Below are 19,121 nucleotides of genomic sequence, written 5' to 3' on the forward strand. Positions count from 1 at the left end.
AATGAGCTAAGCCACTGAAGAGGCACGCCTCTGATGCCATGGGGTTCAAGTTTGTCAAGCAGCTTCACGTGGTCGACACAGTCGAATGCTTTAGTTAAGTCGAGAAATACACTTAAAGTGAGATTTCGACTTTCTAATCCCTCTACTACCATTTCAACAAGACTCACAATTGCATCAATTGTCGACTTGCCCCTTCTGAAACCGAATTGGTGTTCAGAAAGAAGGTTGTGATTATTCAAAAACTGAAGCATTCTTTGTAAAAAGATTTTTTCAAAAATTTTGCTCAGAACAGGCAAAATAGAGACAGGCCGATAATTATTTGCAGAGCATGGGTCGTCTTTTTTGAAGATTGGGCTCACCTTTGCAATTTTTAGGAGCGAGGAAAAAACTCCTTCTTCGAATGACTGATTTATTAATTGGACTAGTGGCTTGGCAATATGCTTGGAGCATTTCTTTATAAGCCACGCCGACATCAAATTAATGTCGTTTGTTTTTTTTGGGTGGGAGCTGCTGAATGATTTTCACGATCTCTTCCTCAACTACAGGAGCCAGTGCCAATGAGGAAACTGGTCCCTGTATACGCGTGGGGTTTACTTGAGGAGGTGGTGGACAAGGATTTTGCTCACAAGCAACAGATGCGAAAAATCTGTTAAACTCGTTCGCAACCTCAGTCGCATCCTCCACAAGCCTATCCCCAATTTTAATTTTGATTGTTTTCTGTGTTTTGTTTTTATTGTTTATGATGCCCCAAACTGTTTTAGAAATATTTTTTGACGAGGTGATTGATTTTGAGACATCATATGCTTTCGCGGCTTGGATCACCTTTCTGTAAATTCTTTTGTAATTTCGGAAAAAAAATTTAAAATCTTCATTTGAAGTGGTTTTCTGAATTTCGGAGAAAAATTTTAATTTCTCTCTCGAAACCAAAATTCCTTTAGTGATCCATTTATTGTTAGTCCTTTTGGGACAATATTTAATTGATTTTTGAGGACAGCACACATTTAAATGATAGTTAAAACATTCCGTGAAAACTTTAAAGTTCTGTTCTAGAGGTTGAGACCAATTCAAGAATTCCCACTTTTCTTTGGAAAGAGATGCGTTGAGGAGAGCGATATTTTGTGGCCTAGTGTCTCTTATTGTTTTTGAGATTTTGGGCTCCCTTAAAATTTTTTCTCCACTGATTTTAGCCTCTTGGCCATAGTGGTCTGATATTGCTGTGTTAACCACCTCAACTGCGACACTTGGTAAGTTGGTGATCACATTGTCAATTGCTGACTGTGATGTTGCTGTCACGCGAGTGGGTGTTGTGACTGACAGCATGAGGCCAAAAGACCTCAACAAATCAGACAAACGTTTTGTGGATGGGTGGCATCTGTCCAAGGCGTCAATATTGAAGTCACCCATAATGACAAATTCCTGTTTGCGATTTGTTAGGTCAGTCAGCATGGCCTCGAATTTGGAAAAAAAGTTCTCTACATTTCCACTGGGTGACCTATAAATTCCGATGACAGCCAATTTGGATTTTGTCGTGTGAAGTTTGATTCCGACTGCTTCAAAATCTTTTTCAATCGTTTCTTTGATGCAAACAGTGTCAAAAGTGAAATCCGTTTTCGCAAAAAATTGCGACTCCTCCTCCTTTGGAGAGTTGTCGACAGTACGAATTTGCCAGCTTGAATTTTGAGATTTGACAACGGTCAATGTCTTTGTGGTTGAAGCCATTTTCAGTAACTACAAGTACGTCAGTCTGTAAGTCCTCGCACATGAGCTGAATTGCATCCAATTTGTTTGTCGCTAATTGCGCGTTTTGATGAAGCAGTCGTATTGAATCGTGATTTTGAAATTTTGAGCGCTTCTGTTGTTGATTTATTTCGTTTGTCAATTTAGTCCGGCGCTGGTGTCCGGGGTCCCTAAAAAAACAGCATTATTTTTATTTACACCATAGACAGTTTTTGTTGTTGGAAGGGTGGACGCTCCCGCAGGTCTTTGAGTTACAGCCTCCGCGTAGGTGTTGTGGCCTTGGGCGCTAGTTGGCGGTGGCGGTGGCGTCGGCGGCGGCAGTGGCGGTCTCGGGGCTGATTCTGCCGGCGTTCTGTTGAAGGTTCTGGGCGGGCTGTTCAACCCCTTCACAATGAGGTCAGCCAGTATAGCCTTTCCTGCAGTGGTAAGGTGAAGGCCGTGAGCCGTGAAGTGATGACGACTCAGGTCACTAATGTCCAGGAAAGCAGCACCCTTGTAGCGCTCGCATAGTTCGCTCATGTAGTTGTTGGCGAGCGCTACCTTCTTGTGGACGGGACTGTCACGAGGCAGGTCATGTCTGGGTAGCAGCGGTGACACCAGTACCTTCGAGTTGCTGGAATATTGCTGAATGATTTCCTCCATGTGTTGGTATATTATGTCTTGTCTCCCGGAAGCCAAGTCATTCGTCCCGGCAATTATGACGAAGCAGTGGTCTTCTGGTGGTGGGGTAGTGGTTTTGATTTGGAGAAGCCCCGCGCCTGGCTTGCAGACTCCAACGATGTTTGAAGCAGAGGTCCTCCTCCTCAAAATAGCTGATAGGTTACGAACGTGGCTGTCCCCAATCACAGTCACGTTGCGGAAGGGAACCGATGTCTTTGTGTGTGCGCGGTTTTTCTTTTGTTTTTATCGTACAGATATTTTTTTTTTAGAGAATTTAGGGTTTTCATGCTGTATTTTTGTGCCTTTTTTTTCTTTTTTGATGTTACTGTAGTAAACCCTGTGGTGTCCTGGTCGTTCAGGGTCTCCAGAGCCTCGTATCTATTTTTCAGGGTTAACGAGTGAGAAGGTACCGGTAATGTATGTTTCTGCTTCAGCGATTCTACATCAATTTCAAGAGTTCTAATAGTTTCAATTAATTTTAAGATTTCTTCTTTGTATATATGGCAGTTTGTGCAATTCTGGCTTAGTGGAAGTTTATCGGGAAAATGCGTTTCTGTCTGAGTATGTTGGTGGGAATGCACTGAACTTTTTTGACTATTGGCTAAAGATGGGTGTTTGGTGGTAAAAATTTCGGTCGTGTATTCGAGCAAACGTTGATCCGATTCTATGGAATGGTTTAGTACCGTTTGCAGTTTTGTGTTGAGCTCATCAATTTTTTTCTTCAAGGCCACATTTTCATTAATTAAGTCGGAATGCTGGGCAGATGACTCCAACAAAGATGATGCGGCGGCAGGTGTAGCGGGAGCTGAATGAGTAGGTGTGGCGGCGGTGACATCAGGTGAAGCGGTGGCTGGCGTCGAGGCGGTGAGCGACGTATCAGTTAGGGCAGACCGCGGCGGCAGCGCAGCAGTGGGTGTAGAGGCCGCGGAGCCGGGTGGTGTGGCGCGCGAAGGCGGCGGCAGCGCAGCTGTGGGTGTAGAGGCTGCGGAGCCGGGTGGTGTGGCGAGTGAATCCTGCTTCAATTAGTGTGACAACTCAAATTATATTACTATATTATCCATCAATGCAATGGATCAACCAGAGTTTTCCAGTCACTGATGGTGAGATATATCTCACTGATAGTGAGGTTTATGACATATCTCTTTGTCTTCCTTTCCAAATGTCCCAAAGATTGAAACCGAAGTAAAATATAATGTTGTACCGTTTGACAATTACACATGGGGGTGGTGACTTCTGAGGTCGTAGTAATAAATACTCGAATATGCAAAGTTTACTTATAAGTACATTTTAATTTGTGAAACTTACAAGCACCACTTTTAGATGGTAAATAAAATGTATGTATTGCCACGTTGCTGCCAAATAGAATATAAAAATTAAACTATATCTGTTAGGTGGGCCTAAAATATCCAATGTTCTCTGGAATTATGCCTACGACGTTATACTTTATAATACATTAAGATTTTACTTCCCTTCGCAATGTGTAGACTCACAACCCCGGTGTCGGCGTCTTGGCACGAGACAATGGCGCTGTAGTCTAAGAAGGGTTATTTCTAGTCAGTGGTTACTAGAAGATGAGTAGAAGTTATGAAACTGGTAGCCATCTACTCAAATAATATGTGCCCTGTGAGCCGTGAGACACGTGGACACGTAAATTCGCCTAAAACAAATTCGCGACGGTATTAGCCATTTAATGATACAATAACCCATTAAAACAACGTGTTCCTCAAAAGGACGACGCCACAACTTTTATCTATTTCAATCAAGCAAATAAAAGATCTTCAAGGGTACGTTACTTTACTATTTACAACTTTACTTTACTTCATATTCCTTTTTATACGTTTGGTATCAAAGGACTGATTTAATAATACGAAAAGATAAATTTTACTTACGGACATAGCGCGCGAGGTCTGCTCGGTCACATAGTTGGGCTGCTACAAAGGGTTAGAAGAAAATATTCATCCGCGTGCCAATTAGGTAGTTACTCCGCCCAATAATTTAGTTCCGGAACATTGGATAAAAATAATATTAAATTATACTGGCTGACTAGGTTGTGAAATTGACATTATATGAAATATAATTAACTAATTAACGGTACAATGTAGATATTATGGTAAATGAATCCTATGTAACTTAATTCTGCTGATGAGTATACAGCTGAAAATGAATACACTTATCACGTATATATATATATATATATATATATATATATATATATATATATATATATATATATATATACCAGAATAAATAGATTTTAATTGGAAACATTACACTATGAGCAAATAAATATACATATATATATATATATATATATATATATATATATATATATACATATATATAATTATAAATTCATGTAATGAAAAATAACTAAAACCCTTTTAAAAATATTTTTACTGACGTACACGTGTTTCGGTTTTTAACCATTATCAGTGTACATTAACCTCTAAATTAATAATAAACAATTAGTTATACACTAATTGGTTAAAAACAGAAACACGTGTATGTCAATAAAAAGACTTTTAAAAGGGTTTTAGTCACTTATCATTACATTATTATACAGGGTGTTAATTAAGTCTGGAACCTATTTTTTTATTTTTGAACCAAAATAGAAAGAAATACCAAAGTTCACATGTGCTTACTGGTGATAGTAACGCACACATCTGCCCAATTACCGACCGGATAATCCCTTTGGGGGACGGTCCACAATGAGTCAGACAAAATTCTTAAATAACAGCATAGGTCAAGTTTGGTTATAAAAAGTTTGGCATAGGTACTTAAAAATTGGTGTTTACTTGTAATACTTAATAATTTACATTGTTCAATTGTTTTAAAATTCAAATAGCTATAACTTGTGAATGAATCCACCTTTTGAAGTCCGGTTTGTGACATTGTACTATGCTAAGTAAGACCTTTAATTTGATATTAAACTTGACCTATGCTGCTATTTAAGAATTTTGTCTGACTCCTTGTGGACCGTCCCCCAAAGGGATTATCCGGTCGGTAATTGGGCAGATGTATGCGGTACTATCACCAGTAAGCGCGTTTGAACTTTGGTATTTTTTTATATTGTGGTTTAAAAATTAAAAAAGAGGTTCCAGACTTAATTTACACCCTGTATGTAGATAACCCTATAAGTGGAGTTAATAACATAATAATTAGAAATATATAAATAATCATATATTTATTTATAAATTAAAAATGAATGAATAAATTATAATTTATTTATAGTTATAAATACATTATAATTATATTTAACTATATATACAGTTAGTAGTAATACGCAGTACGGTTACTTGAGGACTCGAAACTCCGGGACTCGAACCCGGATCTCTCACTTGCCAGGTGAATGTGCTACCATTACACCATAGAGCCCTTACTTATTACGAATCAATTATATTGTATTTGGCCGTATCTGTCACATATGCGTTTAAATAATGACTTGTTTTAATATATATATATATATATATATATATATATATATATATATATATAAGAATAATACTCATCATCCAAAGACAAACCAGACTTATATTCTACATATATTCCCAATAGTTCTTAGAGCCAGTAAACTGCCAGCCGCATATGGTTGCCCCAGTTCTCAGTGCCCAAGTCTGCATTTATCAAGTCACCGTCGTAACAAATAATGCGACGTGACTTCCTAGAGAGTTAGCTGTCCATCACCCTCCAGCAGCAGATATCGACTACGAAATGCATGAAATATTGGATTGGATTTTGCAAAAGAATTGTTGCAAGTACTGAAATTGGAAAAAAAAAATATTTTAATAATAATCAAGATGGCTGTGTGAGAATTAAGTTAGTAATTTGTTGAATTGACTGTTAACTGATTCAAAACTCTATTGTAGCTGCTAATATACATCTTATCAAATTGTGAGAGTTACAGAGATCAAACTGTTGTCATGCAGTGTGTTGGGTACAGAAAATAATATTGGAGTAAATATTAGATATCAGACTATTTAAATATGCAGAAATAGAAAAGGACTCAATATCCAGGTTTGACATATACCTAACATAAGAGTAAGAAAACTATTATATTCGTTTTTCAAAGTCTAAATAATTTTTTTTATTTGAATTGTTATAGTACATCAGGTCATAATCATAGCGAAATAATCACTTATGAGTTAAAATAATGTAATAAATTTATATTTGGAGCGATAAATAACGTTTCTACCAACAACAAATGATTTCGTTACTAGAGTGTGAACCCATAATTTGTAACCTTCTAAGCTCAACATGACAGACTAAGGATATCCGGTAATAAACTGTTTGTTTGTGGCAATAAACCGCCACAAGCAAGTTTGTTTTGAATAACGCACACATACTTCAACTACCAACATGAGAGCTGTAAAGTAATATTCATGTATATTCGTATTTTTATTTCTAGCCATAATTTGGTTTTTGAAATGTTGTTTTGTTTATTCCATTTCAAACGAAATTAGTATCATTGATTCGCTTTGAAATATTGTTTAAACAATTTAAATTACCGATCTCGTTTTTAGTTTACAAATTAATGATCTTAAAAAAATTAATGATGTATGAAAATAGGATATTTATTTACAGGTATCTTATTTTAATCACTAACTACCATGTGCATTACTGTACGTATTTTAAATATAAAATTTAATAGTTTTAAAACTTTATATAAAAATATATATATATTATTTTTAAATATTACCAAAACAGCTTTTATTCTTACAACTGACATACATTTTATACTTACTCAGTTATATATTAGGGATTGTTCAATTTACAGCTAAAATGTTGTTGATCGTATTCATGGTTATGTTTGTTTTTTTTTTTATTTTCTATATTTACAGAAAAAATTAACATTGTTTCCAAATGCATGCAAGATTATTACCGCTGTTATGCAAGATCACGAAGCCGTCAAGTATAAGAATTAGTTGAAAAGTCAGTCCAAACCTTGGACCACTTAGAATAGTTTTAAATGATATCCATATAATTCCTAACTAAAAAAAATATATTTAAGATCTTATCACTGTAAGATGAGATATTTTGCTCTTTCTAACAGTCTTAAGTTTGGACCACTTTTATTTTTGCCAAGAATAATACAAATAATTTTAGGGAAGATAATGATCTCTTTCAGTTATTATCCTTTCTTTAGATTATTAGGGATATAAACATATATACAAAACAGTTATAGGCTTATGCTACAGTCAGTGTCTTCGATAAATTTTAGAGAGAAGTAATTTTGTCAGTTAAGGTTATGTCACTACATTGGTTTACTCATTCAGTTTAAATATCCATTTTTGTTCAGTCGGAAGAAAAAAAGAATTCAATATGTGGCTTTCATCTCTAACTTTTATACTAAAGAAGCTTTATTAATTTAAGTGTTTAATTTGTTCATCACTGATATGAGAATAAATGTTAATTTTGAACCGTGTATATAACTTTCAAATATAATGAAAGTACATATTTTTAGGATAATTTATTACTATATTACTTGAAAATATATTATTAAATTTTTTATAACATTATAGACGACGTGCTTAGTCAGTGATGTATTTCAGATACAACATGTACTTAGTGGGTAACTAATTAAAATGTGTGTGTGTGTGTTTGTGTGTGTGTGTAGTATATATACATAATTATGTATATCAAATTTATCATTAAAAAATTACTATCGCACAAAACTTATAGGACCCAGAGTGATAGAAAGCTGCCATCAATATGCACTGTTTAACGTATTTTCTTAATGATAGCATTAAGGCAAACCTAACAATAAAATCTGAAAAATAATTTACTTGAAGTTGAGTGTAAATATTATAGCAAATCAAAAATTTGCGTGCATATCTGAAGTTAACTAATAGTAATGTAATGTTATTGATATGTAACAGTTCCGTTTTTATACTTTTTTAGCCGCCATCTTGAAACAGAAGAGATAATGATAAAGTTTAAAAGTAAAAGTTCTTTATAATTTCATCAATAAATACAATTTATATATTCCAACATCTATGCTGGAGTTGACACAGAATTTATCTGAAAAGTTTTGGCCGTTTGGTTTGAACATTTTATTATTCAATACAGATTAAATAATTAAGTTAAACTTAGATAAAGTTCGGCCTTCATAAAAGTTTGTTCTGATTCTGAGGATGTAATAAGAAATCTCCTAAAATTCCGTAGTGAGGGAGAGTGCTTCTGATATAAAGAAACACAACCGCTACGTCTTTAGTATGAGAATAAAACTATGGTAAGAAAAGCTATAATGAAACAACACCGTTTATAAGCAAATGGATTAATTTAAGTAGTTGATTTTATCATCTAAAAAACCACACGATAAAAATTAAATTGTGTACAGACTATTGAAATAAATCTTGCTTTACGCGCCAGTATTATAGAAATTTACATAGAGCAATCTGTAAAGGAGATGTTCCAAGGCAGTTCACATCCACCAACGCTCAAACTAATTGTAACGAACCGGCATGCTCCATTACAGAACTGTAAAACAAGAAGAAAACGCTAAAGCACAACTTACTATTGTAATTCGTTTATGCAATTTTTAAAGATGCATGCGGATGGATGAGTTAATGTGTGAGGATTAATAATCTAATATATTGTAAATCATATGAAATTCAGTTAAACAATAATAAAACTGTTATCTTAACCTGCTATAGAAAAACATATCATTTCATGTTTTACCCAAATCACATGATATTTCATATACAATTACATTTTAAGTCCAAAAATACATTCTGAAACTCAAAACTGCATTTACCTTCAGATTTCAGTTTTATCAACTCCAAATTGCAACTTAAGTTGCACTGCAATGATTATGTAATACAAATATTATTATCAATTTTCTTGTTTGAAAACGGAGGTGTCGATTGCAATAGCTTTATGCAATGCTACCCTAGTATATCAAAGGATTCTTTGAAGACATATTCGTGTTCTCATTTCCTATAATAGCTCAGCTTGGAGCAAATCTTTAAATTTGAAAAATATTAGTTACATGCTATCTTTAATTGGTGTGTACTACTATATGGAAAATAAGATTATGACAAATACCATTTATGTGCATTATCTTAGTAAATGGGGATATATTATAAAAGAGAAGGTCAACATTACGTATTCCACCTCACACCTCCCTTTCCAGGTTTTGAAAATTTTATTGTTCAATTAGTCACACACTTGTTTATTAAAAATCTATACTGTATTGCCCATTAATCAGATGTTTTGTTGTTGATACAATATGTATGCAAAAGCCCTTAGAGGTTTGGAAATATTGCATACTTCCAAGGTATTTCCTTTTGATTGTGGAATCTCCTAGAGTAATAACCAGTAACAGGATACGACGATAAACATGTTCCATGGCTCTATCCCTTTTACGTATATTTATATATTTAACTATCAAATAGTTTTGTATAGTTTAAAAAAATAATTTAAAGTTTAACAACTTCAGGTTTTAACAATTTGACAGAATTCTATAAAATTTACCTAATAAATAACTCATTGTTAAATGTTATCAAATTGTATTGTTTTATTACTTTTTTAGTAATTATAGCAATAATTTCCTATAAAAAATTATAAATATGACCATTTTCTACTGTGAGTTGCAACAATTATTGTAATTTGGCATTAGTAACTGTGAATGCATACAACAATAAAGCCGAGTCGAGTTGGTAAATGTTACGAAACGGGTTATTATATCTGGAATGATGTTTAGAATTCCAATGGAATATAATTAAACTAAGAAAGCCTAAATTATACCTCGTTCACATCATTATATCATTATATTATACACGACTACGCTTCAGTTAAGTTTTAATTGAATCCATTTATCAAAGGCAAGTGTCAGCTAACTCCAAATGAGTTTTAGAGACCTAACGGAGTATTTGACGTAAAGTTACTGGGAAATGAGTAAACGTAAACGAGCTTTAATGTGATTGGCAATTGTAACTCATACGCATGCTTACTTACTTGCTTCGTTTTCTAAATACGACGTTAAATAAGTAACATTCAGGTAATTTCCGTCGTATTAAAAAGTGCTAAATGGAAACTTTTGAGAACTGAGCTACGTTGTTTCCTGTAAGCATTTAACATGTAAATTAAACTAATAATGGAACATATTAAGTTGAGGTTTAAGATTCTTTAGCGTCCATTGCCTGTAAGAGCTAACAACCCCTAGACCTACGACAGTTTCTATGACAGCACCGAGCCTGTTACTTCCCGGCCCTGTAAGTCCACAGTGTCTGGTAATCACAGCCTCGAGAGCATCCATCCTCCCATTATCCCCGATCTGTGGGAACTTACGCCCTTTGATACCTACTGGCAGCTTCCTGTCTCTAATAACTCCAGGGAATTCGTAAAGATATATTATGCCAATCTAATCGATTATGATCAATCGATGTTATTTTACTCTGTTTATGTTCACGCGTTACAATTTGTAAGATTATAAATATATCCAAAAGGGTAGTAAGATTGGATCTTAAGAACAGTAAGCATAACACAAAATGAAACAACAAAATAAAAGACTATAAATCAATAAAAAAATATGTTCAAAAACATTATATAAGGATTTCATAAACTTATTTATTAATTATCAACCATTAAGTGCACATTTATATTTATTATTTTAACTTTTAGAGTATTGTCAATTTCACCAATGCGTTTTCTAATTATTACATATTAAATTGAACTTTTATTTATGTATCTTTAAATTTATGTCAGTGTCAGAAAAGTCTTAATAAGGAATGTCTTAATAAACAATTCGTAACGTATAATATAAGGTAAATCCAATGTGGAGTACACATGTATTTTTATGTGTAAGTATTAATCATAGATATTTTATACTGCGTTAAAAAAGTGTAAAAAATTTAAAATAAAACTAATATTCTAGTACTTTAGAGAGAGAGAGAAGTGTAAGATAACATTGCCTGCATCAGTATTAACCGATAGGAAAAGATTTTTTTATTTTTGTGTCTGTAACGTCAAAAAATTAATTTATTTGCAATATAATCTCTTTTCACGTAGATACCTTAGATAATAATAAACACTAACTCGTTAGTTTAATGTAGATAATTGAACTAAAATATAAGCTAATGAATACGATAAATGCCTAAATATTTAAACTAAACGTGGTACAAAAGGATGTACTAGCACATAGTTTTGATGGGTTTCTTACGCTGTTAGTTAAGGAAGTATACAGTGATCCGTTATAACTAAATATTTCAGTTCTGATAACTTGCAACTAATTTGAGATACATTGTTACAAATAAGGTTTTATTCTTACAACATTTTTTTGTTTTTTAAGTGTTTAGTTTTTTTAAGTATGATATTTTCTAAAATTGTTTAAGTACTTCGATTATGTCAATATATCACCATTTAGAATGTATCTAACTACTACTTGTAGTTTCTTACACTCTTCCGACAGAAGTATAAAGACATTTTAAGCTTAAACATCTGGTCTATTACGGGTTAAATTTATTCCTTAAAAATAAAAATTATGGATCTAATTCATATCGGACCTAACATTGAAACTCGTATCAATATTGCCTCAGACGGGTTGTTTGTATTGCTAGAGTTAATGGTTGGCTGACTCGCTATCTATCATCGTTTGTAGGTACCAATCAACGATTCATCAAACGTTGTTATTATAAATCGGCCTTTGTGATGTGTCTCTATCTAGAGTTATTCTACTGTACAGTACATATTTATTTTACAACAAACGTTATATTTTAAAAGCTTGTTTTATCACGACAAATTTTAAAAAAATGTCTGGATTTTATAGTGCCAATTTACGATAGATAAACCATCAAGTATACTAATCTAAAATGTCAGATAATTCTTGTATATGTTTTAAGTGTTACAGGTGAAACCTATATATCCAGTTAGTTGCTTTATCTCTTCTCAAGCTTGAATGGAAGCAAAGAAGGATTCAACTCATAAAATATACAAAATGTAATAACATAAATTAAATTTGTACTACATGTAATATACCTACAAGCGTACATAACTTTCTACATTCAGGACATAAAACTCTTTAATCTTTTTATATCCAAGATTTCACAAACACTACAGCATTCGGCTTTTACAACTTCTTTATCAATGATTCATATAGTATGTCACGTTGCAGTAAGTGTTTTTATTTTTGTTTAGTATAATTATTACAATAAAAATACACAGAAAGCAATACACGTTTTTCGTATAATGAACATAAACATCCTTTGTTGTAATCGTTATCATATAAAGAACTGCCCAAAAATCACATAATAAGTACTGAAATATTATGTTACTCGTTGAAAAATATTACTCAATACACAATTTATTTGATAAAATTCCTGTTTTATAAGATGTAAAAAAACCATTTATTAGCAATAATTTTGAAAATTTTATTGATAGTATCATCGTTACTTGTTCAATATCTGGCCTTGTTTAGAGAAATTCTTCCTAATTTTAATTGAATTAATGTAATATTGTGTAGAAAAAACATATATACAGACGGTCAGATAAGATAATAATGATGGGGACCTATGATCAATTGGTAAAATCTCTTTGTCTTGAACTAAACTATAGTATGGTATACGTACAGTAGGTCGAGAGAGTCATGGGACACCCTGTAGAAAACCTTTTAGACGTAACTACCATGTGCTGAATTGCCTTTACGGGATGAATATCAGGTGCTACACATACATAACACTGTACTCAGAAGTCCATAGCATTTATTTTATTACATGTTATATATTAGTTTTATAACCCCAATTACAATACCTGTTGTTACAAAGCAATGACATACAGCATAACGCTCACGAGCCTTAGAGTAGCTGAATAAATGGCATTTATGAGGTATCGACATAGTTTAATTTCCTATCCTGTATTTGTGTATGTCTAATTGTGTAATAACACTTGTTTGGTGTTACGGAGCCAAAACTTTGTATTTGAATTTCAATTGCTCCAAGAAAAAATATTGATTTCTCACGTATCAAAGTAAATCGTATATATATATATATATATATATATATATATATATATATATATATATATATATATATATATAAAATTATATATAGGTTTTTGTTTCCCCTAAATTTAAAAATTCTTATGGCATAAAAATGTATTTTAACTATCGTAAAACGTACATTTAGGGAGAAAAACATGCACACCACCCAACCAAACGAACTTAATTATAGGAATTCGTGTATTAAGTACTGAACAAATTTTAAAGTAGTAGAATTCGATTTTTTACTTTTGGCTTTACTTTTGGGAATTGTCGAATGGTCATATTGGATCACATGAAAACCTAAACTCACAAGAATTTGAAAAAAGATACTAGTCATTATCTCAGTGTCCTAGTTTATTTTCAAAATGTTGGAAGGTGTATAATGTTAGTTATTGTTTTATACTGTATGGGGACAACACTGTAACTTTTAACCATTATTAATCTACATTAACACGCAATAAAATATGTTGTTGACTTGTTCACTAGCAACAAATTTACATTAGACAGGTTTACATTTTACAAAAATTTACATTTAAAATTTCAGGTTAGATAAAAACACAAAAATTTTACAATTATACATCTTACAAAATTTGTTTGTAATACAGATTTTATTTAAAACATAAACTTCCCTCATAGACGATAAAGAGTTAAATCTCCGTAACTAAACCCCAAACGCAGCGCAGGTCTATAAACTGTGCCCAGAGGTATGTAGAGATAACACTTGATGTTGAATTTTCTCCGTATTGTCTTTACTGCTTCCTTTCTTCAGTTAATAATCTGGCTTTGTCTGTTGTGTTGTAAAACTCAACCAAAATGATCATTGCACACCAAAGTGTATTTCTTGTAACAATTTCATCATTACAATATAATATTTTGAATAAATCATTATTCATGTCAAATAAATAAAATTCTTTAATTCATATATGCTGCTAATAAAAAAAAAATGAAATTATGTAGGACTACTAATTAGTATGGTGAATATCTCACACATAGTTTGTAGTTTTGTTTTACTTCATGCCTGCCTAACATATAAATAAAATGTTATTTAAATTTTTAGAAAAATAACCTATTTTTCAAATATGATAACCAAACCATGTGTTCTATTCTTTGCTACAGTAATAATATTATTATTTGGGGAGGGAAGGTTTTACCATGATTCTCGTTTTTACAAACATGTATGCATGTTCTTGTCCTGGTATTGTCGGTATCTCGTTTATATTCAAATTTTACGAAGAATGGTACTGCTCATATGCTACTAGTAACACTTGGGTTCAAAGTAAAAGCCCACTGGCAACCTTTCTGAAAATCTCTTCCTTTCTTTACTATTTCATGAATTGTTCAATCTATAATTACAAGAGTAAAGTTAAATGAAAGGCTTTGTGTATTTACAAAATAAAGTGTATATTTAAACATTTAAATTTATTTTCTTATATTCGATATGGAAATGTACTTATTGAAAATAATAAAAGCTTAATTTTTGACTATTAAAATGATCAATTACGTTTGATTACAATTGAATTGGCTCTTTATTTATTGATTATTATTATCTACTGTCTAACTACCTTGACCACAATGTCAAGCAGTTTTAGATACTATATATTCCGGTAATATTATCAGTAAATACTGATGAACACGACTGATACTCAATTATTTAGTCCCTCTTGTGAGTCATTTGTGTAGCTAACATTTAGTGGCAGAACAGGTATCGATCATCGTTTTTTTGGGACCAATCAATTATTCGTCAATTATTGTTAATGAGTTTTATAAAGTGTTAGTTAATGCTCCATAAAAATATATGGCTTAGTAACTTATGGCTACGGTACTGTCAAATTCAATTCATTCCATGGTTACGATATTTTACAAAAAGCCTAATGCAGCTTTGAAATGAAATGAAATGACATATGCTTTTATTTAAGAGGCGGTTTTTTTGAAAATACGATTATGTAAGAAATGACATATTCTTTTTCATATTATTTTTTAAATACCTAATTTATTTAAATTTTTAAAACTGCGTAAATAGGAATAATGAATATTTATTTCCGGTTACAATTGTATTATACGATTTGATTGTTTAAATCTTGTAAGTAATCACATTTTAATTTTTCTAGCTTCCTCTTTACTTATCACTTTAACTGTAAAAACTATGAAACATATGTAAGAGTATAGATAGAAGCCAAATAAAGGTGACTGACGTGACAAGATCTTTCCGATTTACCCGAAACTTTGGACATATGTTAGTTGTACCTTTTACACGCTCGCTATTAAATTTGTGCACGCTGATCAGGGATAGGCGTGAAAGACCGTCATAAAGGTATTAAAAGATTTTATTGCACTTATATTAGGTAAACATTAAAATTACGGTGAGTGATTATTATGTTTTCGTAACTCAGTGTAACTCACCAATAGACCTATATTTTTTTCAATATAAATGAAGTGACATGAAGCAAAATTCACTGCAATAGTTAAAAAACATGACTTAAACTGTAACAATTGAAACGAAAAAAGAAATCTAAATTCATTTATAATAAATCGGTTTTATTTCCTACATTATCAGAAATACCATAAGTATAAATAAATATTTGTCGAAGCTAATTCAAAATAATACAACCAAAATTGTATTGTTAGCGACTTGAGAGCGACGTAGTTGAGCTCTGGTCTCATTTGAATATATACGAGTTATTGAACACCACCAAGCGTGATATTCTGGGCTACCAGTGATTGGATGGTCAGACAAAGGTTTCAGTACATCCCTTTCAATAAAACCTAATGGCCTTTATGTAAATTTCATGGTGTGTACACATTAAATACCGCTTAAAACAATTAATTGCTCTTCATTAACTGTCTCAAAATAAAGGACGCTTGTGCTTCTTTTACTATGAAGAATAAACCCGTAGTCATAATTGATGTTTTAGTCGATTTTCTACCCTAGTCATTTGTAGAAGTTGTTTTTTTATATTGTCTCAATAAAGAATTTTTTTATGTTACTGGTAAACTTAAATGCAACTGTTAATAAACCGTGCTCAGTGGCTTGCAGATTTAGGTTTTGAGATTCAATTTTCTCCACTTTGTCTTAAGTACTATTTTCTTCTGACAACATTCTGGCTTAACTAAACATGTTGGGATGTAAAACTATATGATAACCTACATTTAAACCTCATAACATAAACAAGAAAGACTTGTTGGAATTAAACAATGTTTACTAATAATTCACTCATAATTGTAACTTACTAATAGTGTAATATCAACTACTGTTGGCGAGAGTAAAGAAGAGACCTGGCCCGTACCGGCGCACAGCTGTGTACTAGTGTGTTGCCGCGCGGTAATTTCAGGCGCATCGCCCCACAGCCAACCCTGCGAATTGTTTATCCTAGCAATGGAACAGTGAAACAATAATGGAATTACGAAACAAGGCGCGGCAACATACTAGTAGTAACGCCTGCAAATTTCAGATAGGCCAGAATCCAGGTCTCTTCTTTTCTCTCGCCATCAGTAATTGGCTGAGCTTTAGGAAAGCCTGAAATTGTAGAGCTAGAGAAATTTAATTTCTGTCTCCATGTCTAACTGTCTGTCTGAATGTTCGCACGAAATTTAGAAAATTACCTGGCTAATACACCTTAAACTAGCCTAAAGCTTCAATTTATAAATGAGAAACATTGTGTTTGATCATGTTTTTTATATTAATCCGACTCAGCTTGATATTTCTATCATATTTAATTTTACAAGATAGTTTTCAGGAATATTAGTAAAAATTTCAAATGTATATGATTTATTATATATTGATTTATTTGTGCACATTTTCAAAATTATAGTTATTGACGTGGACAATCAAACATTGGAAAACACAATTTAGTGTCATAAGTTCAGCGGTTTACCTAACGCATAATATATATATATATATATATTTTTCCGTACTTAGTACCTTACTGAGGTGGGTGTAATCACTGTATTTTATAAAAGGCAAAGCCCTCAGTCACTCAATCATTCAGCACTAATTTTCCGCCTTCCCGATACTGAATAAGGTTAAAATCCTTTACACTCATGCCTTTTAAGTAGAATATAAAAATTACAGCTTTTCCATAAATATTTGTTACATTAGGTATTTTAATACAGTCAAAAATTCTACAATTGTGTTTAATTTATCAACTTCATATCTTAAGGTATTGGAAATGGCATAGGCATACATGGTTTTATGCTCGAAGGAGACGAATGAAGAATTCTTTATTATAAGCCACACAGGGTTTTAAGGGGTTGCATCTCCTCTATGACCTACACTTTTTCTTTGATAACTTTTCCATTTTCTAGTGAGTTTATATTTTTATACAAATTTAATTTCATGAAAATCAAATGGCCACTAGGTCGTATCCTAAAAAAGAACTATGAATTGTATTTAAATTCTCCGATGTCCTCTAGCGATAATGTCATCGACAGTGATACAAGTAAAAGGATGTATATGAAGATCAGCCTAGCAAAGGGGTTGAAATGTTATTCCAACCAATAAATTGAAGAGCGATATATGTTTTATTTTTAATTTTCCAATGTCCTAGAAAGATGAAACTTGAAACTGAGTTTCTCTTCGCCAAAGTAAAAAATACTAAATTATTTATGTAAAAATGAATAATGTAACAGGGGTTGAAACATTTAGGAGAAATGTATTTTTCTTACTTCCCAATGTCCTAGAGAGATGACATATCTTATGACATACATAGAGAAGAAAAATATATATAATAGAATCAAACATTCACAGGAGTTGAAGTAGAGTTTTTGTCTTCTAAATAACTAAACATTTTTGTTTTAATAACTTTAAATATCCTAAATATATTTGGCACATAAAATGATTCTTATCACCGAGACAGGAAAATTCGTTTTAGAGGAATAACCTGCAAAAGAGGGTAAACGATATTTAAGAGTTTGAAAAACACAAAAATGTATATTTTTAGCCATCCAGCTGCCCATAAATATATCTGTAAAGGTGAAATTTTATATGCATGTGTATTATGCCTTTAAACTTCCTGTAACCGAGATACCTCAACTTGAATTAGATTAAAACCTGTAGAATAAGTTACTATATGTGAAAGACGTAGAGGTTTGTAGACTTACTAATATATATTTTCTATATTACAGCAACAATGCAAACGCTTCTATATTACATATTGTAATCTACTACGTGTCCTGAAGTATATTGCAAAAAAGGTTGTTTTTTGACAGAATAAGACTTTTAAATAGTAGTGTGATGCTATCTAAAACGTATTTATCATAAAGAAAGCGTGAAATGGCGTCCACAGATAACACGAAACTCTGCAATGATATTTTACTTAAATTTATTTTCTTGGTTTATTTGTATTGTATTGTATTTTATTGTATTGTAATATTTGTTTACTTAACTGCCAATGAAATAAATAAATTCTGATTACAATTACTCATCTAAATTAAACCTGTTTAATTTACAAAAATGCTTTTTCATATCTAACTATAATTAATAATTACTGTGTTACAAAATTTCGAAAAGGTATATGTTCATCTGGTATAATAATGAATATAGCACAACATTTAAAATGTGAACATGGTCATCTAAGAATAATATTTTATATTGTTTAAATAATAAACTTGAAAGTTTCTGTATAAAAGAACTAATATTATAAAAACTAGACTATCGGGACTTTCTGTTTTAATACCTCCACAACGACGAACAAATATTACCTTCTATACTAATGTTTTTACTAATAATTTTGTATTTAATTTTAATTTTACA

The 19,121-nt window shown here is 32.0% G+C and overlaps 1 protein-coding gene across 1 annotated transcript in view; it reads right to left on the reverse strand.

Moving 5' to 3' along the window:
• Positions 1–1,875: 1,875 nt before the first annotated feature.
• The window catches only part of LOC124365441, a 91,579-nt gene continuing 74,333 nt past the window's right edge, over positions 1,876–19,121 (reverse strand). The window contains exons 5-7 of the mRNA XM_046821421.1: positions 10,568–10,759; positions 3,081–3,410; positions 1,876–2,631 (exon numbers count right to left, since the gene is read on the reverse strand). Of these exons, the coding sequence (XP_046677377.1) occupies positions 1,876–2,631; positions 3,081–3,410; positions 10,568–10,759 (1,278 nt within the window). The remainder of the gene's footprint in view (positions 2,632–3,080; positions 3,411–10,567; positions 10,760–19,121) is intronic.

The sequence above is a fragment of the Homalodisca vitripennis genome, chromosome 6 (genome assembly GCF_021130785.1).
Source record: "Homalodisca vitripennis isolate AUS2020 chromosome 6, UT_GWSS_2.1, whole genome shotgun sequence".
Classification (NCBI taxonomy): Eukaryota; Metazoa; Arthropoda; class Insecta; order Hemiptera; family Cicadellidae; genus Homalodisca; species Homalodisca vitripennis.